The sequence below is a fragment of the Mercenaria mercenaria genome, chromosome 3 (genome assembly GCF_021730395.1).
Source record: "Mercenaria mercenaria strain notata chromosome 3, MADL_Memer_1, whole genome shotgun sequence".
Lineage (NCBI taxonomy): Eukaryota > Metazoa > Mollusca > Bivalvia > Venerida > Veneridae > Mercenaria > Mercenaria mercenaria.
Genome location: NC_069363.1, coordinates 7,648,987 through 7,674,019, shown reverse-complemented (window position 1 = coordinate 7,674,019; position 25,033 = coordinate 7,648,987). Strand labels below are relative to the sequence as shown.

Below are 25,033 nucleotides of genomic sequence, written 5' to 3'. Positions count from 1 at the left end.
TGCTTTAAAACTCAAATAGTTCACATATGATACTTACCTAACAGAAGATCCTGCAGTGATACCAACACCAATACCTTTTAGCCTGTTGAGAATCTGCTCACACCTCTTACTGTCATTTTGTACAAAAGAAAACTGAAAATCCAAAATGTATAATAAATCAAAGCTGTTATAAATGTATTTATTATATACCTATATAAATTCTGTAAACAAGAGGGTCACGATGACCCTGAAGCGCTCACCTGAGTAATATGAGCCACATGTTTCAAATGACAAACTGATGCTAAACTATTAGAAAGTAGGTCAGTAGGTCACATTCATGGTCACTGAAAGACAGATTTAAGATTGGTGTGCAAAACTGTCATGTCATCTAAATTTCAAGGCTGTATCTTAAAAAACAAGAAAGTAGGTCAGTAGGTCAAGGTCACAGTCAAGTGATCCCTAATCGCTTGGGTCATCAGGTAATTATAATTAAACAGTCTAGGAAATATGACCTGATAATTTTTTAAGTATTTTTTCTTATATAACTCATAATCATAACAAGTGACCCCCGTGGCGGGGCCTCTTTCACCCCAGGGGCATAATTTGAAATACTTCTTAGAGATCACCAGGCAATGTAATACACCAAATATCAAATGCCTAGGCCTTTAACTTTCAGACAAGAAGATCTTTTTTTTTTCCTATATAAGTCTATGTAAAACTTGGTACCCCCAGGGCAGGGCCTCTTTTCTTCCTAGGGACATAATTTGAACAATTTTGGTAGAGAAACACTAGGAAAGGCAACTTACTTAATATCAAAAGCCTAAGCCTTGCAGTTTCAAGCAAGAAGATTTTTAAAGTTTTTTTTCCTATATAAGTCTATGTTAAACTTGGTACCCCCAGGGCAGGGCCTCTTTTTATCCCAGGGGCATAATTTGAACAATTTTGGTAGAGGACCACAAGGCAATGCTACATACAAAATATCAAAGGCCTAGGTCATGTGGTTTTAGACAAGAAGATTTTTAAAGTTTTTTACTATATAAGTCTATGTAAAACTTGTGACCCCCGGGGTGGGGCCTTTTTTCACCCCAGGGGCATAATTTGAACAATCTTGATAGAGGACCATAAAATGATGTCACATGCCAAATATCAAGGTTCTAAGCCTTGCGGTTTTGGACAAGATTTTTAAAGCTTTTCCTTTCGGTTGCCATGGCAACCAGAATTCTACATGGAATTAAATTCTTTGAACAATTTTGAAAGGGGACCACCCAAGGATCATTCCTGTGAAGTTTGGTGTAATTCTGCCCAGTGGTTTTCAAGAAGATTTTTTTACAAAATGTTGACGGACGGACGACGGACATTGAGTGGTCACAAAAGCTCACCATGAGCCTTTGGCTCAGTAGAGCTAAAAAGTCAGCTTGTATTTCACAATTAAATATGAACAGGCAGAAAAAAAAAATCCGTCTTGTACCTTTTAAATTCCGTATTGTACCTTACTGTATTGTATGCTGCCGGACTACTTTCATTAATATGCATGACCTGACACAGTTCAATAAATAGCACACATAAAAACTTCATTAAGTTCCATTTTAATATCGATAAACATTGAAGATTTCTTCAATAACAAAACAACAAACAAAAAAGTAGAGGTATATAATAAAAGGATCATTATAACAGTAGCTAGCTCTGGGATTTTGTATTCAGCTCTAATGTATTTTGCAAGATTGGATTACACTCGGCATTTGCGTGCCTCGTGAGATCCGATCTGGCAAAAATCCACGAGAGCTGAATACAGCATCCCAGATAGAGCTACTGTTATAATAACCCTACTGTATTCAGAGACTACTTTTTGCTGTCATTTAGGTGGTCTCTTAATGCAAATTGTATTGTAAATGATTCAAATTTAGTAAAATCAGATACACTTGCGTAATGTGGCTATGTAAAAAATCTCCAGAAGTTGATGTATGGATAGATAAATGTTGCTAGGAGTCTATTATATCCTGTTAACTGACCAATCAGAGAGCTGCATTTTCGAGTACCTGCCAGTTTCCACTTGGGTATAACTAAGTATATTTACAATTAACATATAGTGACTTTAGAAATAATTATACACTATTTTAGAAATCAAATTAAGATTTTTCACTGCACATGCCCCAGATGATGCTACAAACAACAAAATTTTGAAGTTTCATTGAAATATTATATGGATTTAATACCTTTATTTTAGTTTAAAGTTTGAGATTTTACACAGGGAGTCTATGATAAAGTCCAAGTAAAATGTAATCATTACCCAAGTGAAACTAGTATCATTCCGCAATGTTTTGGACATGTTAAAATTATGAATTTAGAGCTTTGTGGTTTTTTTTCAGTCCTCGAGTAGAATAATGTTAATGCATGTTCAACACCATTCCAGACCTAAACTGAAACTTTGTTTCTACAAATTTAAATGTTAAGCATACATGTAATCTCCCGCGCGGGAGGGTCAAAATCCCGATTTTTTCACCTTGCCTCCCATCTCCCGACCAAAACCATAATTCTCCCGCTTTTCAAAAAAAATGACTAGGTTGATAATTACCGAGGAGTGCCAAACATGTTTACACAGTAAATCAAAGTGTCACTGACTGTTGTGTATTATACATGTTTGACACACATGTAGCTGGAGGAAGGAGTTGTTTTTCACAGGTGAATTTTGATAACATGATTAATTGTTTGTTTTGATAAGGGATTAGACAAGCAAGGCCTTTTTCACCTGTCTCACGGGGCCGAATATCGGCCCATTCTCAATGCCAATTAGGCTCCATTTTTTACCAGTTTGAAGCAAAAAACTCCCAGTCATAAGAAATAATTCCCAGCTGAAATGAATTTTTAATTATTCAAAGAAAAGTTTTGTTCGGTAATAAAATCACGTAAATAATTGTTGGAAAAACCAACCCATTACTATTTTTAGAACATGAACGTTATTTCCCCTTATGCAGTTACGCCATTTTCTTCCAATGTTTACCAAATTAATTTGCTACTAAAATCGGACTTATTTCATTGAAAATTGGATGAAAACACACACTAAATGATTTTATAACATGATCAATCTACATTATTTTGGTAAGGGTAAATACATGTCGATGAATTTCTGTTTTCTGTTTTTCATGTCAAAATCATTAGTGATCAGTATTTTTATACGAAAGTGGGTGGGGTAAGGAATTTACATAATTTATAAGTTGTGTTCAGACCAATTTAGAGCTTCGTTTTTTTTTTCAGTCCTCGAGTAGAATAATGTTAATGCATGTGCACCACCATTTCAGACCTAAATTGATACTTTGTTTCTACAAATTTAATCTGTTAAGAAAGTTTAAAGTTAGAACAAGAGGGAGCTTCTGTAAGACAGCATGCTCGTCTTTTCTTAGTGATTGACTCTGAATTAAAGCTTTGCCTGTAAAAGGGGCAATAAAAGCTTTGCCAGTAAAAGGGGCATAATAGTCAATAGCTTTGAATGTAACAGATATTTGACATTATATAAAACTTTAACCAAAAAAATGTAAGTTAAAATGTGGCATAACTCTGTCAAAATTCAAATGAAGAGTTATGAGGATTGCTTCTGGTGTAGTTTTATGCGTTATTGTGTGGCCGAAAATGTTGGATTTTGTCTCTTAAGTTTTGTGGTCGCACGCTTAATTTATGTCGATAAAAAACCTCCAGTTTTGAGACCCAAACTCCAGCTGAACAAGAGCTTGTCGAACACGAAATGCCCCCTTTGGTGCATTCAGTAATTGCACAAGGAACAGAAATTATTTGCTCACTGTAAACAAAAGTTCTACTGTTCTGGTTCAATGGGACATTGACCTTTGACTTATTGACCTCAAAATCAACAGGGGTCATCTGCTGCTCACGATCAACCTCCCTATTAAGTTTAGTGACCCTAGGCCCAAGCGTTCTCAAGGTATCGTCTGGAAAGTGTTTAACTGTTCCGGGTCAATGTGACCTTGACCTTTTGCCTACTGACCTAAAAATCTATAGGACCAACCTCCCTATCAAGTTTCATGATCCTAGGCCCAAGCATTCTCAAGTTATTGTCTGGAAACGGTTTAAATGTTCCGGGTCACTGTAACCTTGACCTTTGACCTACTGATCTTTAAAGCAATAGGGGTCATCTGCTAGTCATGATGAACCTCTCTATCATTTTTCATGACCCTTGGCCCAAGCGTTCTCGAGTTATTGTCCAGAAACCGTTTAACTGTTCCTGGCCATTCTGACCTTGAACTTTGACCAAATGACCTCAAAATCAATAAGGGTTATCTGCTGGTCATGATCAATCTCCCTATCAATTTTCCTGATCCTAGGCCCAAGCGTTCTTGAGTTATCCCCTGGAAACCGTTTAACTGTTCCTGGTCACTGTGACCTTGACCTTTGACCTACTGACCTCAAAATCAATAGGGGTCATCTGCTGGTCATGACCAACCTCCCTATCAACTTTCACGATCCCAGGCCTAAGCAATCTTGAGTTATCATCCGGAAACCGTTTAAATGTTCCGGGTCACTATGACCTTGAACTTTTGACATACTGACCTCAAAATCAATAGGGGTCATCTGCTGGTCATGCCCAACCTCCCTATCAACTTTCATGATCCTAGGCTCAAGCGTTCTAGAGTTATCATCCGGAAAACGTTTAAATGTTCAGGGTCATTGTGACCTTGACCTTTGACATACAGATCTCAAAATCAATAGGGGTCATCTGCAGGTGATGACCAACCTTCCTATCAACTTTCATGATCCTACGCCCAAGCGTTCTTGAGTAATCATCCGGAAACGGATTGGTCTACATACAGACTGACCGACCGAAGGGGGGCATAACAAGAGGGCCAAGATGGCCCTAGGTCGCTCACCTAAGAAACACTCCATAACAGTGTAAAACATGTTTGACCTAGTGATTTCATGGAAACAAATATTCTGACCAATTTTCATTAAGATTGGACCAAAAAATTGGTCTCTTGCGATAAAACAAGCATTTTCTTATATATGACCTAGTTTTTGACCCTAGATGACCCATGTTCAAACTCGACCTAGATTTTATCAAGGCAATCATTCTGACCAAAATTCATGAAGATCAACTGAAAAATGCAGCCTCTATCACATACAGAAGTTTTTTCTTTGATTTGACCAAGTGACCTAGTTTTTGACCTCAGATGACCCATATTCAAATTCGACCTAGATTTCATTTAGGCAATCAACCTGACCAAATTTCATAAATATCAACTGAAAAAAACAGTCTCTATCGCATACACAAGATTTTTTTTTAATTTGACCTAGTGACCTAGTTTTTGACCTCAGATAACCCATATTCATAACCGACCTAGTTTTCATCAAGGCAATCACTCTGACCAAATTTCATGAAGATCAATTGAAAAATACATCCTCTATTGCATACACAATGTTTTTCTTCAATTTGACCTAGTGACCTAGTTTTTGATCCCAGATGACCCATTTTCGAAATCAGCCTAGATTTTATCAAGGTAATCATTCTGGCTAAATTTCATGAAGATCAGTTGAAAAATACAGCCTCTATTGCATACACAAGGTTTTTCTTTGATTTGACCTAGTGACCTAGTTTTTGACCCCAGATGACCCATTTTCGAACTTGGGGTTAATTTCATCAAGGCAATCATTCTGACCAAAATTCATGAAGATCAATTGAAAAATACAGCCTCTATCGCATACACAAGGTTTTTACGTGATATGACCTAGTGACCTAGTTTTTGAACCCAGATGACCCATTTTCGAAGTCGGCCTAGATTTCATCAAAATAATCATTCTGACCAAAATTCATGAAGATCAATTGAAAAATACCACCTCTATCGCATACACAAGGTTTTTCTTTGATTTGACCTAGTGACCTAGTTTTTGACCCGAGATGAAACATTTTCGAACTCGGCCTAGATTTCATCAAGGCAATCATTCTGACCAAAATTCATGAAGATCAATTGAAAAATACAGCCTCTATCGCATACACAAGGTTTTTCTTTGATTTGACCTAGTGACCTAGTTTTTGATCCAAGATGACCCATTTTCGAACTCGGCCTAGATTTCATCAAGGTTATCATTCTGACTAATATTCATGAAGAAAAATTGAAAAATACAGCCTCTATCGCATACACAAGGTTTTTCTTTGATTTGACCTAGTGACCTAGTTTTTGACCCGAGATGACCCATTTTCGAACTCGGCCTAGATTTCATCAAGGTTATCATTCTGACCAATATTCATGAAGATTAATTGAAAAATACCACCTCTATCGCATACACAAGGTTTTTCTTTGATTTGACCTAGTGACCTAGTTTTTGACCCGAGATGACCCATTTTCGAACTCAGCTTAGATTTCATCAAGGCAATCATTCTGACCAATATTCATGAAGATTAAATGAAAAATACAGCCTCTATCGCATACACAAGGTTTTTCTTTGATTTGACCTAGTGACCTAGTTTTTGACCCGAGATGACCCATTTTCGAACTCGGCCTAGATTTCATCAAGGTTGTCATTCTGACCAATATTCATGAAGATTAATTGAAAAATACAGCCTCTATCGCATACACAAGCTAAATGTTGACAGACGACGGACGACAGACGACAGACGACAGACGACAGACGACGGACGACGGACGCCGGACATTGAGCGATCAGAAAAACTCACCTGAGCATTGCTCAGGTGAGCTAAAAATGGCAAACCTAAATCGGGACAACGAAATGGATGCCCAGGCATTGGTGAGTCCAATAGCTTTACCTATTCTTTGAATAGTCAAACTAATAAATTGCAAAATGTCTTTGGGACTATTATTCTTTCTGTTAATATTTTGATCTGATATTGACTAATTTTCAAACAAGAGGGCCATGAAGGCCCTGTATCGCTCACCTGACCTATTGACCTAAAGATCATCAAGATTAACATTCATAGAGTGTTAACAAGCTTTTCCTTTGATTTGACCTGGTGACTTAGTTTTTAAATATTAATATTTTAAAGATTAAATATGTGACCTCTAGAGTGTTAACAAGCTTTTCCTTTGATCTGACCTGGTGACCTAGTTTTTGACCCCAGATGACCCAATATCAAATTCGTCAAAGATTTTATTGAGGGCAACATTCTGACCAAGTTTCATTAAGATTGGGCCAAAATTGTGACCTCTACAGTGTTAACAAGCTTTGCATTTGATTTCACCTGGTGTCCTAGTTTTTGACCCCAGATGACCCAATATCAAACCCGTCCAAGATTTTATTGAGGGTAACATTCTGACCAAGTTTCATTAAGATTGGGCCAAAATTGTGACCTCTAGAGTGTTAACAGTCAAATTGTTGACGACGCCGCCGCGCCGCCGGACACAGGGCGATCCCAAAAGCTCACCTTGAGCACTTTGTGCTCAGGTGAGCTAAAAATGAATAAAAATTTAACTGAAAGTTAAAAATCTGAATTACTTTGTGAGAAAGTAAGAACATAGTTTTATTACCTTTTGATATGTTCCACATCCTACTGTTCTTATATCTACATTGTTAACTTCCATCTTTATCAATTCTTGTTCAACTCTCTGAAAATATTTAAAGCATGATTTTTGGGATAAAAATTATTATAATGAACTAAAATATTTTGTTGAATCAAGCAACTGTGTAAAATGTGCATCCTTTACTACAAATAACACCAATTATTACATACTCGTTTCTATTCCCCGTTAAGTTACACTGGTACCGGAAACGTCAATATTTTTCCATACACTGACGCCTGAATTTCATATCGGGTGTGTGACGTAATTCAGTGTGTGTTGTTGCACTATTTTTTTCTATTTAGTTCAGTATTGTCAATCCTATTCGGGCTATTGAACATATTTATGATATTGACATAATATTTATACGTGTAGATGCGTATGTAACAAGAGCACCGCCTTGCGGGTGCTGACGCTCATCTGATTTTTTTTTTGTGTAATAGAAATATTGTCCTACCCATGATTTTCTAAGTCTCAAAAGGGGCATCATTCTTGCAAAAAGCAGGATAGAGTTATGTTTCTTGATGTTCAGTGTCCACTTATGATGGTGAAAAACTGTTGCAAGTTTTAAAGCAATAGCTTTGATAGTTTATGAGAAAAGTTGACTTAAACATAATACTCAACCAAGAAAATGATTTTCTAAGTCCAAAAGGGGCAATAATTATTGCAAAAAGCAGGATGGAGTTATGTTGCTTGTTGTACAGGGTCAGCTTATGATGGTGAACAAGTGTTGCAAGTTTCAAAGCAATAGCTTCAATAGTTTAAGAGAAAAAGTTGACCTAAACATAAAACTTAACCAAGAAATCTGATATTTTCTAAGTCCAAAAGGGGCCATAAATCTTGCAAAAAGCAGGATGGAGTTATGTTTCTTGCTGTACAGGGTCAACTTATGATGGTGAACAACTGTTGCAAGTTTTAAAGCAATAGCTTTGACAGTTTAGGAGAAAAGCTGACCTAAACATAAAACTTAACCAAGAAAACTGATTTTCTAAGTCCAAAAGGGGCAATAATTCTTGCAAAAAACAAGATGGAGTTATGTTTCTTGATGTACAGGGTCTGCTTATGATGGTGAACAAGTATTCCAAGTTTCAAAGCAATAGCTTTGCTAGTTTAGGAGAAAAGTTGACCTAAACATAAAACTTAACCAAGAAATCTGATATTTTCTAAGTACAAAAGGGGCCATAAATCTTGCAAAAATCAAGATGGAGTTATGTTTCTTGCTATACAGAGTCAACTTATGATGGTGAACAAGTATTCCAAGTTTCAAAGCAATAGCTTTGATAGTTTAGGAGAAAAGCTGACCTAAACATAAAACTTAACCAGGCAACGACGCAGACGCCGACGCCGACAACCGCTCAAGAGATGACAATAACTCATCATTTTTTTTCAAAAAATCAGATGAGCTAATAAAAAGGTTATTATCTTTGCATCAGGAAATATGCCTTTGTTCTTCAGCGGAAGAATATTGCGCTCCTTAGTCGCGCAATATTCCCACTGAAGAACTTGTGCATATTTCCCCGATACAAAGTTAATAACCTGTAAGTGTTTACTCATGCCTGAAACACTGCAAGAAGTATAGTAGATGTTCTTCCTTCACATATGAAGTTGATGATTACTGTAAAATCATTTAATTTCGTGGGCATGAAATTTTGTGGTTTTGGTCAAAACGGCAATTTCGTAGGGATATGAATCGTGGATTTCAACTTTTCAACATAAAATGAATGGGAATTTTACTTGTTCGCTGGGATTAAATTTCATGGATTGACTTAACCAAGAAATCCATGAAAATTAGTCCCCCACGAATATTCATCATTTCACAGTATTATGTATTATTTAACACTGACATAACTAGCATATAAAGTAATACTGAACATGCAAGAACAAGACATTAAGGGTATTTAAACACTAGACACATTCTCCATATTTTTCACTTTTGATAATTTATACCTGTATTTATAATTTAAAATTCAGGTAATAATATATACACTGGGAGTTATGCCATTATGTTATAATTAAGAAATAATATATAGCAGAACAATGTCTAAATATTCTGATTCTAATACGTCTTTTATGTAAGCAAGTAGATGAAATACAGATGTACTATTTATTATGGCGCATGTATGGCATATATACTACATATGTAGTAGGTCACCATGATGTCAATGTGTAAATGTGTTTGAAAAGTGTTAAAATACTGAAAGTAACACATCCCGCCGAATAACTTACGAGTGCAAAGATGTCCAGTGAGTTATTCTGCATGATTAATAATTGATACAGTGTGTGTGTGAATTAAGTGTAACACTGTTCTGTTATATCATTTCGATTCTGAAATGTCTTTAATATAAAATAGTAGATCAAATCTTTCTTGACGCCTACCTACATGACCCAAAACAAGAGCTGTCTGATGACAGCACGCTCGACTATTCGAAGAATTGATTGAAGAATGGGGTCAAAATATTTCCACGGATATTCAGTCAAAAGGAATAAATAGATTAGACAAACAATGTTCCTGTATTACTTTGATTTCGATAAGTCTTGCACTAAATGGCAATATATGAGCCAATTTCAAAGTCCAAAAAGGGCCATAATTCAGTCAAAATAGTTATGTACTCTTGCCTACAGATGGAAATCATAATGATAAACAAGTGTTCAAAGTTTAAAAGCCATATGTCAAATAGTTTGACAAAACATGGACTTGTATGAACAGAACCAATTTCAAAATCCAAAAAGGACCATAATTCAGCCAAAATAGATGACAGAGTTATGTTCTCTTTCCTACAGATAGAGACTATTATACTAAACAAGTGATAAAAGTTTCAAAGCCATATGTCAAACACTTTACAAAAAATATGAACTGGTACGAAAAACTTAACAAAGATTTCTAAGTCAAAATGGGCCATAATTCAGCCAAAATCCTTGATGGAGTTATGTACTCTTGCCTATAACTGGACATGGTGATGGTAAACAGGTGTTGAAAGTTTCAAAGCTTTATCTCAAAAGACTTTGTCAAAATATGAACTGGTACGAAATATTAACCAAGATTTCTAAGTCAAAAAGGGCCATAATTCAGCCAAAATCTTTGATGTAGTTATGTACTCTTGCCTATAACTGGACATGGTGATGGTAAACAAGTATTGAAAGTTTCAAAGCTTTATCTCAAAAGACTTTGTCAAAATATGAACTGGTATGAAAAACTTAACAAAGATTTCTAAGACAAAAGGGGCCATAATTCAGCCAAAATCCTTGATGGAGTTATGTACTCTTGCCTTTAACTGGCATGGTGATGGCAAACAGGTGTTGAAAGTTTCAAAGCTTTATCTCAAAAGACTGTCAAAATATGAACTGATACGAAATATTAACCCAGATTTCTAAGTCAAAAAGGGCCATAATTCAGCCAAAATCCTTGATGGAGTTATGTGCTCTTACCTATAACTGGACATGGTGATGGTAAACAAATATTGAAAGTTTCAAAGCTTTATCTCAAAAGACTTTGTCAAAATATGAACTGGTACGAAAAACTTACCATGATTTCTAAGTCAAAAGGGGCCATAATTCAGCCAAAATCCTTGACTGAGTTATGTGCCCTTGCCTATAACTGGCCATGATGATGGTAAACAAGTGTTGAAAGTTTCAAAGCTTTATCTCAAAAGACTTTGTCAAAATGTGGACTGGTACGAAAAACTTAACCCAAGGTGTGACGCCGACGCCGACGCCGTGGTGAGTAGGATAGCTCTACTTATTCTTCGAATAGTCGAGCTAATAATATGCCTTTGTGACGTCAATGAATTTGAAATTTGAATTTGAATGGATTTTTCAGAATTAGAATGCAAAATTAATACACACTCTATGTATAGGTATTTTCTGGAACAATGGCGTCAAGGGCGAATCATCCTCACTGAGACTCTCAGGGGCTTTATCTTCTTCCACATCTTTTTCAGGATCTTCCCTTCCAGCACCTATTTCAGGTTCTACACATTTCCCAATTATATCTTCTGACTCATCTTCTTTATCATTTTGTAGAACTCTACTCCCTTCAATATTTGTATCTTTGTCAGTTTCAGATTCGCCTTAAATAAAATTGCACATTTTCTTCACATTTTACCAAAATTGTTGAAAGAATGACAAATTAGAATAAATCAAAAAGCTATTAATTAAAACAAGTAGAAAATGTCCTTGTCTAACAAATAACTTAAACAGATTTGCTGCAAAAAATTGAAGGTCAACTTTAAAAGAGGATTTAGATCTATCTGGCACATAAAAAAGCTTTGAAAAACAGTCATACAGCCAGAAACTGCATTATCAGCTTGTAACACAATTCAAGAATATTAAGCCTTACGGTGCCAATGTCATACTAAACAAGAGGACCATGATGGTCCTGAATCGCTCACCTCTTCCCACATGACCCAGTTTCAGGTATGACGTCGTTTTTTCTATTATTTGACATAGTGACCTAGTTTTTGAGCTCATGTGACCTAGTTTTGAACTTGACCTAGATATTATCAAGATAAAAATTCTGACCAATTTTCATGAAGATCCATCGAAAAATATAGTCTCTAGAGAGGTCAAAAGGTTTTTCTATTATTTGACCTATTGACCTAGTTTTCGAAGGTACGTGACCCTGTTTTGAACTTTACCTAGATATCATCAAGGTGAACACTCTCACTAATTTTCATGAAGATCCATTGAAAAACATGGCCTCTAGAGAGGTCACAAGGTTTTTCTATTTTTATACCTACTGGCCTAGTTTTTGACCGCACGTGACCCAGTTTCGAAACTTGACCTAGATATCATCAAGTTGAACATTCAGATCAATTTTCATGAAGATCCATTGAAAAATATGGCCTCTAGAGAGGTCAAAAGATTTTAATAATTTTAGACCTACTGACCTAGTTTTTGACCGCAGTTGACCCAATTTCAAATTTGACCTAGATATCATCAAGATGAACATTCAGACCAACTTTCATACAGATCCCATGAAAAGTATGGCCTCTAGACAGGTCACAAAGTTTTTTTATTATTTGACCTACTGACCTAGTTTTTTAAGGTACGTGACCCAGTTTCAAACTTGACCTAGATATCATCAAGGTGAACATTCTGACCAATTTTTATGAAGATCCATTGAAAAATATGGCCTCCAGAGAGGTCACAAGGTTTTTCTATTATTTGACCTACTGACCTAGTTTTTGACGGCATGTGACCCACTTTCGAACTTGATCTAGATATCATCAAGATGAACATTCAGACCAACTTTCATATAGATCCCATGAAATATATGGCCTCTAGAGAGGTCACAAGGTTTTTCTATTTTTAGACCTACTGACCTAGTTTTTGACTGCACGTGACCCAGTTTTGAAAACGACCTAGATATCATCAAGATGAACATTCAGACCAACTTTCATACAGATCCCACGAAAAATATGGCCTTTAGAGAGGTCACGAGGTTTTTCTATTATTTGACCTACTGACCTAGTTTTTGACGGCACGTAACCCAGTTTCGAACTTGACCTAGATATCATCAAGGTGAACGTTCTGACCAATTTTCATGAAGATCTTGTGAAATATATGGCCTCTAGAGAGGTCACAAGGTTTTTCTATTTTTAGACCAACTGACCTAGTTTTTGATGGCACGTGACCCAGTTTCGAACTTGACCTAGATATCATCAAGTTGAACACTCTGACCAATTTTCATGAAGATCTTGTGAAATATATGGCCTCTAGAGAGGTCACAAGGTTTTTCTATTTTTAGACCTACTGACCTAGTTTTTGATGGCACGTGACCCAGTTTCGAACTTGACCTAGATATCATCAAGATGAACATTCTGACCAACTTTCATAAAGATCCCTTGAAAAATGTGACCTCTAGAGTGGTCACAAGCAAAAGTTTACGGACGCACGCACGGACGGACGGACGACGGACACCGGTCACTTTGTGACAGGTGAGCCAAAAAGTAAGAGTACCTTGCCCTGGAATACTTTCTTCCTCTGTTCCCTCAGTGCTTTCTCCAGCTGGTCTTTCTACTTCCCCATTAGGTATAGGTGTGTCTTCATTCTGCTTTGAAGTGTTTTCTTTGGCAGGACCCTCCACGTCATCATTAGATACAGACACAGCATCAGTCAGGTTTGCAGATCCCTCTTCATCAACTTCTTTATCTTGATCACTTTCTAGTTTATTGTTATCCGCAATGCCACTGTCAACTGATACAGACACATAAACTAGTATTAAAGAAATACTTTTATAGTGACTTTCAGGTTTACATGCACATGGTCTGTTTAAATGGAGTATGCAATATTTGTTAGGAATAGGAAACTGTTGTTTAACACAGGTAAAAAAATATATTTACTCTTTATAACTACCTGGGCAATTGTATTCACTTCTTGCATTAAAAGCTATAACTGACATGACTGACTAGTGACTACAGTTAATTTTAAGAACTTTAAGTAAATGCAGCAAAGAGATTCTTGGGAACATTTACTAGTATCTTGCTTTTGGCAATAGAACTGATAATTCCCAAAAAGGATGACAGCATGTGCACAACAAATATAAAGAGACAAACACATTTTTGGTTACAAACAGCCTTGTTGCAGTGCTTAATAATTCGACTAGGAAACTTTCGATCAAAATATCCTGAGCTAGCAAGTTACTAGGACAAACACTGTAACAGGAGTATGCACACTACCTGTTAGCTGATTTTCTTCCTCTCTTGTTTGTATTACAGACTTGTTGATACATGTATCTCCTTTCTTTTCCTCCACCTCTGTGAAGGGTGTATAAGGTACATGGACTATTACAAGATATGCCATTTTTGCTCCCCAGTCAGAAGTGTTAACTCAATACAGCATCATATCATTTCCTGAAAAAATAAAATCAACATTATGATAATACTGTTGATATGTTCTTAAAAGAAATGAAACTACAATAATAATTTCAAATGATTCAAGAAACAATAATCACAGATTAAGTACGTTGTATCAGGTATTCCAGATAGTACTGTAAAATCATATAGATTTGAGGGCATACACATTTTTGTTTTACCAAAAAACAACTATACTGGTACTGATGATAAACTCTGACAGAAAATGAGGTTTTTTACCTGTAACTTTTTTATTTCTGCAAATTGTTATCAATGGTTGGTATCAAAATAAAGCTTAACATTTGCTGAACAAGAGGGCCATGATGGCCCTATATCGCTCACCTGTTATCATTGCACTTGAGGACAAGAAGGTCATCAGAAAAAATATCTAAGTCCAAAGGACAGGAACAACAAAGGGAAGAAATTAAACCAAAAAGAAAAAAAAAATCTTACAAGGTATAGATATGTCAAAATACACCTAAAACTTGAAGGTACCATCCATGTTGTACCACAGAAAAGTGGTCTCGGTTTTTCCCTACGGCCAATAATAAAAAAGTTACTAAAAACAAGCTATTTATAGTAACGTAAATGGGAAGTAATTAAAAAACAAGAGCTGTCTGATGACAGCGCGCTCGACTATACAAAGAATTGATTGAAGAATGGGGTCAAAATATTTCCATAGATTTTCAGACAAAAGAAAAAAATGGATTCAGCAAAAAATGTTCCTGTATTTGTGGATTTCGATTAGTCTTGCACTAAATGGCAATGTGTGACCATGATGGCAAATATGTTATTAAGTTATATGTTTGGCAAAATATGGACTTGTATGAAAAATTTAACTAATTTCCAAGTCCAAAAAGGGTCATAATTCAGTCAAAATAGTTGACAGAGTTATGTACACTTGCCTACAGATGGAAATCATGTTGATATACTAGTGTTAAAAGTTTCAAAGCCACAGTTCAAATAGTTTTGACAAAAATTTTGAAGTCGAAAAAAGGGCCATAATTCAGCCAAAATAGTTGTCAGACTTATGTACTCTTGCCTACAGATGGAAATCATAATGATAAACAAATGTTTAAAGTTTAAAAGCCATATGTCAAAATAATTTTATAGTCTTGACAAAACATGGACATATACCAAAACAGAACCAATTTCCAAGTTCAAAAAGGGCCATAATTCAGCCAAAAAAGATGACAGAGTTATGTACTCTTGCCTATTGATAGAGACTATAATACTGAACAAGATATAAAAGTTTCAAAGCCATTTGTCAAACACTTTACACAAAATATAAACTGGTACGAAAAACTTAACCAAGATTTCTAAGTCAGAAGGGGCCATAATTCAGCCAAAATTCTTGATGGAGTTATGTACTCTTGCCTACAACTGGACCTGGTGATGGTAAACAAGTGTTGAAAGTTTCAAAGCTTTATCTCAAAAGACTTTGTCAAAATGTAGACTGGTACGAAAAACTTAACCAAGAATTCTAAGTCAAAAAGGGGCAATAATTCAACCAAAATGCTTGATGGAGTTATGTACTCTTGCCTACAACTGGACATGGTGATGGTAAACAAGTGTTGAAAGTTTCAAAGCTTTATCTCAAAAGACTTTGTCAAAATATGAACTGGTACGAAAAACTTAACCAAGATTTCTAAGTCAAAAGGGGCCATAATTCAGTCAAAATGCTTGACAGAGTTATGTACTCTTGCCTATAATTGGACATGGTGATGGTAAACAAGTGTTGAAAGTTTCAAAGCTTTATCTCAAAAGACTTTGTCAAAATGTGGACTGGTACGAAAAACTTAACCAGGGTGTGACGCCGACGCCGACGCCGACGCCGTGGTGAGTAGGATAGCTCTACTTATTCTTCGAATAGTCGAGCTAAAAATGACTGTAAGTTAACAAAAGAAGGATCTGCCAAATAAATCTGTTGACATAAATGAAATTTCAGATCAGTATCTTCATTAGTTACGGAGATATACCCATTTTAATTTGAAATAAACGGAGGTAATTTGACATAATATCAGTCCAAAGTTATCTACCCTCATTTACTCGGTCCAACTAATGACAATAATGAAATTTCAAATAAGTACTTACTGATATAAATCCATTTTGATTACAATCAGGGGAGGTAATCAGATATAAAATAACTCTGGAACCTACGAATGGATCTGATTTGTCATGGAATCAAGATTTATTGTTGTTGAAGATATTTTGGAAGTTTGTATCAAATAAAACCATAAATGAAGTCTCTATATGGCTGCAAAAGCCAATATAGCCAATTTTGGACCTTTAAGGGGCCATAACTCTAGTACCCATGAAGGAATCTGGCCAGTTCAAGAAAGGAACCAAGATCTTGTGGTGATACAAGTTTTGTGCAAGTTTGGTTAAAATAAAATCATAAATGAAGCTGCTATTGTGCAGACAAGGTCAAAACAGCTAATTTTGGCCCTTTCAGGGCCCATAACTCTGGAATCCATTATGGGATCTGGCCGGTTCAAGAAAGGAACCTAGATCTTATGGTGACACAAGTTTTGTGCAAGTTTGATTAAATTCAAATCATAAATGAAGCTGCTATTGTGTAGACAAGGTCAAAATAGCTAATTCTGGCCCTTTCAGGGGCCATCACTCTGGAACCCATAAAGGAATCTGGCCAGTTCAAGAAAAGAACCAAGATCATATGGTGATACAAGTTGTGTGCAAGTTTGGTTAAAATAAAATCATAAATGAAGCTGCTATTGTGCAGACAAGGTCAAAATAGCTAATTCTGGCCCTTTCAGGGGCCATAACTCTGAAACCCATCATGGAATCTGACCAGTTCAAGAAAGGAGCCAAGATCTTATGGTGATACAAATTGTGTGCCAGTTTGGTAAAAATCAAATTAAAAATAAAGCTGCTATTGCGCAGACAAGGTCAAAATAGCTAATTTTGGCCCTTTCAGGGGCCATAACTCTAGAACCTGTAATGGGATCTGGCCAGTTCAAGACAGGAACCAAGATCTTATGGTGATACAAGTTGTGTGCAAGTTTGGTTAAAATCAAATCATAAATGAAACCATTATTGTGAAGACAAGAAATTGTTGACGCACGCACGCACAAGATGCACGGACTGACGACGGACGAAGGGTGATCAGAAAAGCTCACCTTGTCACTATGTGACAGGTGAGCTAAAAATGCTAACAGCAACATTGAACTGCTATAGCACGGCTACTTAACCCTTGTGCCACCACCAAAAAGTGGTGATAAGGGAAAGAGCAATCGACATTTCCATGGTGCAGCTATCACTGGTTTCAAAATGTAAACAGGTGAGTAAAATTTATATTTTACATTACACTTTCTTTGATATAAATTATTTCAAAAATCGGAGAATGTAGTGCCGCGTAAGAACATTATTACTACAGGTTGACTGTAATGTCGTTAAGATATTATTTAAATCATGGTGCCAAAAGCTTTTCTCCTGATTCCGACCTTCGTAAATTTTGACATCTGTATGCATTCCAGCTAAATTTCCATGCATAGACATAATATATGAACATTATCGCGCTTGCAAATGGTCTAAATGTATATGATACTCACACAGACATACATAGTATTAATGAAATGTCCTGTAAATGAAACACACCTGCATTTTTAAAAGTGGTGGCGCTTTCACATCAGTGGTAGCGCTATACAGTAGTGGTGGCACTGTGGCGGACGGTTAGCGTTAAAACGTCTGACAACAAATAAGTAGTTTTATTCATAACAAATAAGGTGTAATTACAGAGACTGTCATTTACCTTTTTAAATCTAATATTTTAAAGTTATTTTGAAGCATGTGTGTGAATAATGATTGAACGACTAATTTTTTTATCAAATTATAAAACTTTTATATATTCAAGTATCATGCAGACACTGTTTATCCGTTACAGATAGGAAGTCTCGAGCGAAAAGGGAAAATTGGTCTCTCCTAATAACTTAAAAGAAGAACGGTATCTTGCCTAGCCTTTTTCTCCAAAGAGATCAATTCAAATGAACACATTTATCTCACTGTAGGCAAGTTCTACAACAAGAACACATACTCCTCCAAAATACCATCACTCAAAAACTTTGAAAAAGGGCTTAATTTGTTCACTAATCAAAAAATAGGTAAAAACAAGAGATCACAGAGTGATCTTGGCGCCCACCAATGTGCCATTTCTGAGTGTTCCAAATTTCAAGATTTATTGACTAGCTCAAGGTCAAATTTCATTTCCGTACACAACACTGTGCATGTGGTTCAAATTCGAAAGCTGTAGCTTGAGAAATGTGAAAGTAGGTCACTAGGTCAATGTCAAGGTCAAAGTCTGTTTCAGTACACAATCCTATGCATGTGGTCCAAATTTGAAGCCTGTAGCTACAGAAATGTGAAAGTAGGTCACTAGGTCAATCTTAAGGTCAAAGTTCATTGCGATACACAAAACTATGCAAGTGGTCCAAATTTGAAGGCTGTAGCTCGAGAAATGTAAAAGTAGGTCACTAGGTCAATATCAAGGTCAAATTTTATTTTTGAACAAAAAACTATGCATGTGGTCCAAATTTGAAGCCTGTACCTTCAAAAATGTGAAAGTAGGTCACTAGGTCAATGTAAAGGTCAAAGTTTGTTTCGGTACACAAAACTATGCATGTGGTCCAAATTTGAAGGCTGTAGCTTGAGAAATGTGAAAGTAGGTCACTAGGTCAAAATCAAGGTCAAATTTTATTTCGGAATACAAAACTATGCATGTGGTCCAAATTTGAAGCCTGTACCTTCAAAAATGTGAAAGTAGGTCACTAGGTCAATGTGAAGGTCAAAGTTTTTTTCAGTATACAAAACTATGCATGTGGTCCAAATTTGAAGGCTGTAGCTTGAGAAATGTGAAAGTAGGTCACTAGGTCAAAATCAATGTCAAATTTCATTTGGAAACACGGAACTATGCATATGGTCCAAATTTAACGCCTGTACCTTCAAAAATGTGAAAGTAGGTCACTAGGTCAAAATCAAGGTCAAAGTTTTTTCCAGTGCACAAAACTACGCATGTGGTCCAAATTTGAAGGCTGTAGCTACAGAAATGTGAAAGTAGGTCACTAGGTCAAAATCAAGGTCAACTCATGTCAAGGTTCATCTTGCCACTCAAAAATATACATGTGGTCCAAATTTGAAGGCTGTAGTTATTGACAAGAACATTTTAAAAGCTTTTCCCTATATAAGTCTATATGAACCATGTGACCCCCAGGGCGGGGCCATTTTTGACCCTAGGGGGATAATTTGAACAAACTTGGTAGAGAACCACTAGATGATGCTACATTACAAGTATCAAAGCCCTATGCTTTGTGGTTTGGACAAGAAGATTTTCAAAGTTTTTTCCCTATATAAGTCTATGTAAACCATATGATCCCCAGGGCGGGGCCATATTTGACCCTAGGGGTATAATTTGAACAATCTTAGTTGAAGACCACTAGATGATGTCACATACAAAATATCAAAGCCCTAGACCCTGTGGTTTTGGACAAGAGGTTTTTCAAAGTTTTTCCCTATATAAGTCTATATAAACCATGTGACCCCCAGGGCGGGGCTATATTTGACCCCAGACAAATAATTTGAATCAACTTGGTAGACGACCACTAGATGATGCTTCAAACCAAATATCAAAGCCCTAGGCTCTGTGGTTTTGGACAAGAAGGTTTTCAAAGTTTTTCCCTAAATAAATCTATGTAAAATATAGAAATAAACAAAGGGCCATAACTCACTCAAAAATTGTTGAACTTGTCTGATTTTCAGGGGGACACAACTAGGGTACCAATACATCATTCTGACAAAGTTTGGTCAAAATCCCCCCAGTAGTTTCTGAGGAGATGCGATAACGAGAAATTGTTAACGGACGGACGGACGGAATGACGGACGGACGGACCACGGACGCAGAGTGATTTTAATAGCCCACCATCTGATGATGGTGGGCTAAAAAACTGAAATCAATTCCATATTAAACAAAACTTTTGATAAGTCGGTCGCTTTCAAATCAAGAAACAATTTAAGATATGAAACAATTCTAATCATAACAATGAATATAGAGAGGTACTTGAAAATATTAGTGAAATGGAGGAATGTGACACTTAATTGTATTAATTTGGTAAAAGTGAAGACTCTGTCATTAATCAGGCAGATAACTCGATCGGTTCCTTTCTTTTTAACAAAGGGAAAACCATTTCAGAAGTATTAATAGATGTTCTGAAAACATTTGAAAAAAAAATGTAAAAATTGAGTTTCTGTCATTTCATGAAAATTCCACATGCTGATGTTGCATGTATGTTGTTTCTAGATGTAATAAAATGATTCAGCACAGATGGAGTTCAGCAGGTTAGATATGTATAACAATACATTTCTCGGGGGAAAATGGCCATATGATATATTATGTGGCGGACACTTTTATTTCGGAAATACTTAGCTACGAAATGTTTTCTTTTTTGTGTGTTTTTATTGATTGAAGATTTGTTGTTTATATATATGAGAAATAAAACTTCAATTTGTTCAGATCTTAAACAATATAGACGTGTAAGTTGGTAGCCACAATTGAACAGAAAACGCATGCCATAACCACAGCGCCGCCACTACTGTATAGCGCCATCACTGATGAGACAGCGCCACCACTTTTAAAAAATACTGACATATTTCTTTTAAGGGAGATTTCATTACTGCAGATGTTTGCCTGTGTAAGTATCATACATATTTAGACCATTTGCATGTGCGATAATGTTCTTATAGTGTGTTTATGCATCAAATTACAGCTCGAATACAGACAGATATCAAAATGTGCAATTGTGCGAATCAGGAGAAAAGCTCTTGACACCACAATTTTTTAAGTATTTTAATGAAATTACAGTCATCCTGTAGTAAAAGTGTTCTTACACAGCACTACATTCTCCGATTTTTGAAATAACTTTTATCAATAAAAATATAAGACAGAATGTTAACATTTACAGTTTGAAAGTGGTGATAGCTGCACCACGGAAATGTCGATAGCTCTTTTCCTTATCACCACTTTTTGGTGGTGACACTAGGGTTTTGTAGCCTTGTATAGGGTTGAAAGGAAATGAATGTCAGGTGGGATACTATCCCATAGGACTATAGTCTTGGGGGGAAAAAATGAGTATTTGTAAAAATCTGAAGTTGCAGAGGTTAACCTGTAAGACAGTGGATGATAATGGTGTGTTATCCTTGTTTCGGGGATGAGATAACCTTCCATCAAGACAGCAACAAGATGATTAGTAATTTTATACATAAGAAAGAGTCGAGAGTCAATGTGCCGGAAATCTAATCTGCACCATTTCAGACTGTATAGCATTTCAGTTGCACTAGAGTGTGGCTAAAGTCAGACATAGCTCAACAAACTGCCCGTCTTTGAACTGCTTCTATCTGGTCTATTTGAGTTTGTGTGTGTGGAGACAAAACTTCGGAGCTATTTGTGGTCTGACAAGGGTTTAGTATGCCATGGACATCTTAAGGGATTTTGAGTTGACCTTGATATTCCTGCACAGGAAACCTATGGTTTGATTTGCCTTTTGAGTGGGTATTTATGCGGGCATATCATGAGAGATATCTGAAATATCCACGCCAAGATATTTTGCTGAGGTCACAGATTCTACTAGTGTATTATGCAGGCAGTAATGTGAGGTATGTTGTTTTTTTCTTGTGACATGGATAACTTGACACTTGCAGGGACTGAATTCCACATCCCAGCCCAACTCCCACTTTTCTAATGTTTTAAGGTCATTTTCGAGGGTATTTGATTGTCTGACAGACGTTAGTGACATGCAAGTTGTAGTGTCATCTGCAAATAGATGAACTTTAGACAGAATATTCAGAGAAAGTCATTTATGTATGCCAGGAATAGCAGGGGCCCTTGCAGAGCTCCAGAAGAGAAAGGTATGGACTCTGAGCTTGTACCATTTAGGATTACAGATTGAAGTTGGTTGTCAAGGAAGCTCCAAATTCATTTAAGGGTTCTGCTGTGTATACCATAGTTTTGCATTTTAAAAGGACTTTCTCATGACTCACTTAATCAAATGCCTTTCTAAACTCTAATAGGTTGTTTGTTGTACAATGATTTGACAAGGTCATTTACAAGCATAGTTAGTTGGGTCACACAGGATCTTTTTTTCTCAGAAACCATGTCAGAGGTGGTACAGAATGCCAAGGTTTTAAAAGTGTTTAAATAAAGAATTTCAAAGTAAAAAAAAAACAAGAGCACCGCCAAGTGGGGCAATATACGCCCGAAGGGTTACATCAGAGGATGGGAGTAAAATTTCAAGAACTTGACTGTTGAAGCCCAAAGGACAGGAACAACTAAAAGAAAAAATTCCAAAAATAAAAATTCTAAGTCCAAAAAAAAATTCTTACCAGGTAGTTATGTCAAAATACATCTAAAAATTGGATGTACCATCCATGTTGTACCACAGAAAAGTGGTCTCGGTTTTTCCCTACTGCCAATAATAAAAAAGTTTCAAAATAAGCTATTTATAGTAACAAAAAAAGGGAAGTAATTAAAAAAAAATTTTTGTAAGAAAACAAAAAGGGATCTGCCAAATAAAAATAAGAGCACTGCAATGCATAGCAATATACACAAAGCAAAGTCATATATAACCTTTGACCCCTAAGTGTGACCTTGACCTTGAAGCAAGTCATCCAAAACATGCGCTCTGCACGTCGCCTCAGTGTGGTGAACATTTGTGCCAAATTTCTTTGAAATCCTTCAAGCAGTTCAAGAGTTACAGAGCGGACACAGCAGTCATATATGACCTTTCACTCATAAGTGTGACCTTGACCTTGAAGCTAGTCATCCGAAACAAACGCTCTGCACGTCGTCTCAGTGTGGTGAACATATGTGCCAAGTTTCTTTGAAATCCTTCAAGCAGTTCAAGAGTTACAGAGTGGACACGAAACACACTCATATGACCTTTGACAACTAAGTGTGACCTTGACCTTGAAATGAGACATCCAAAACATGCGCTCTGCACATCATCTCAGTGTGGTGAACATATGTGCCAAGTTTCTTTGAAATCCTTCAAGCAGTTCAAGAGTTACAGAGCAGACACGAAACACACTCATATGACCTTTGACCCCTAAGTGTTACCTTGACCTTGAAATGAGACATCCAAAACATGCGCTCTGCACATCATCTCAGTGTGGTGAACATTTGTGTCAAGTTTCCTTGAAATCCTTCAAGGGGTTCAAGAGTTACAGAGCGGACACGAAATTGCTAACGAACGGACGGACAGACGGACTGACACCGAGACCATAACATAATACGTCCCTTTGGGCGTATAAAAAGAGTGGACAAAACGAAAAAAATATTTTCAGGGGGACCGAAATGACCAAAACAGCGAGGAGTTGACTGAATATTTTGAGTGGAGGGACAAAATGATCAAATTTGGAGGATGAAATGACCAAAATGGGGACGAGTTGACTGGGAGACTAGTTGACTAGGGGACCAGTCGACTTGATATCCAAAATCCATATCCGAATACAGCTCAACCACTGCAAAACAGTAAAAAAATATCATGGAAGGTGTTGCGTTTACATGCCGATATTCATTAGATCGCTTTTAACATTTATTATCATGAAAATACTACATCACTATCTGACATTTCCTAGAAATCTAAAACAAACTTGAAAAACTACATTTCTTGATCTCCTTTTTCCTGTGAGGGGAGCTACAATTAGTTTTAAATATGGTATTCTTTGAAATGATAAAACTCTTTAAATATCCTACAAAAATTTGAAAAAAAAAAACTTTTTAATTCGTTTCAATTTATTTAATAACTTTGCTGTGGCACATTTTAATGTTTTGTTATTGAAAATATTATTTTAATAAAAGAATAAAACAAAACAGTCCCTTACTTAAACAGACGCAAGTTCTTATTGGACAAAGTAAAAGAAATTGTCCAATCATATTGAAAGTTACTTCAGAGAGTATGTCCTGTTTTGCTTCCTAAAAACAGCTGGGATCATTCGCAGTAACCTCTATATTTAGCCCTTCTTTTACGTCCAAGTACAGTTTTGAGGTAAATTTTGTCTTTTATATTTTAATCATTTAATGTAATCTTGTTAGAACCACACGTTCATCTGGAGGATACTTTACACCGGACTTACTTAAACAGAGCTCATTTGGTGGTGTTTTCACCTAGGTATGATCCTAGATAAGCATGTTTCTTCCGCCTATTATGCTTCTTGTGTTTGTTTTAAATGTTTATTGCCTTTGTTCGGCGAAAGCCGTCTAAATTCGTTTTCGTTACCTATGCCACGTGACTTCAGTTTGCAAATCAAACTACTTGATAACGCATTATCCTGTTTTCTCATATTCTTGGGGGCCTAAGGGGTTGTTTTTATTCCCAGTAACAGATTAACCATTTCTTAAACAGCATTTAGGTGTTATTTTGTAGAAAATTCATTTGTCTTTCAGATGGAGCCATAAAATGTTACAGAAATTATCCCATTTAATTATTTTGTTACAGTATTTGATACCACCCTCACCTGCAGAAATGGACCAAGAGTTTCTCATATTCCCGTGGATTTAGATTTGACTTTCCATCACAAATAAGTTGTAGAATTTAAAGCATTAAAATTACCATTGTGGTATAAAAAGGTATAATCTGTAGTAAATACATCAAGAAATATGAAAATTAATTGCATAATGAATAA

At 36.2% G+C, this 25,033-nt stretch overlaps 2 protein-coding genes across 4 annotated transcripts in view; one reads left to right on the top strand and one right to left on the bottom strand.

Moving 5' to 3' along the window:
• The window catches only part of LOC123525503 (uncharacterized), an 86,702-nt gene extending 62,656 nt beyond the window's left edge, over positions 1-24,046 (bottom strand). The window contains exons 1-6 of the mRNA XM_053537824.1: positions 24,014-24,046; positions 14,171-14,344; positions 13,452-13,688; positions 11,337-11,560; positions 7,464-7,541; positions 38-132 (exon numbers count right to left, since the gene is read on the bottom strand). Of these exons, the coding sequence (XP_053393799.1) occupies positions 38-132; positions 7,464-7,541; positions 11,337-11,560; positions 13,452-13,688; positions 14,171-14,294 (758 nt within the window). The 5' untranslated portion in view covers positions 14,295-14,344; positions 24,014-24,046. The remainder of the gene's footprint in view (positions 1-37; positions 133-7,463; positions 7,542-11,336; positions 11,561-13,451; positions 13,689-14,170; positions 14,345-24,013) is intronic.
• A 256-nt stretch (positions 24,047-24,302) lies between these two features.
• The window catches only part of LOC123525505 (E3 ubiquitin-protein ligase Topors-like), a 59,423-nt gene continuing 58,692 nt past the window's right edge, over positions 24,303-25,033 (top strand). For all 3 annotated transcript variants that reach the window (XM_045304600.2, XM_045304602.2, XM_053537819.1), the window contains exon 1: positions 24,303-24,396. The gene's annotated coding sequence lies outside the window, so the exon portion shown is untranslated. The remainder of the gene's footprint in view (positions 24,397-25,033) is intronic.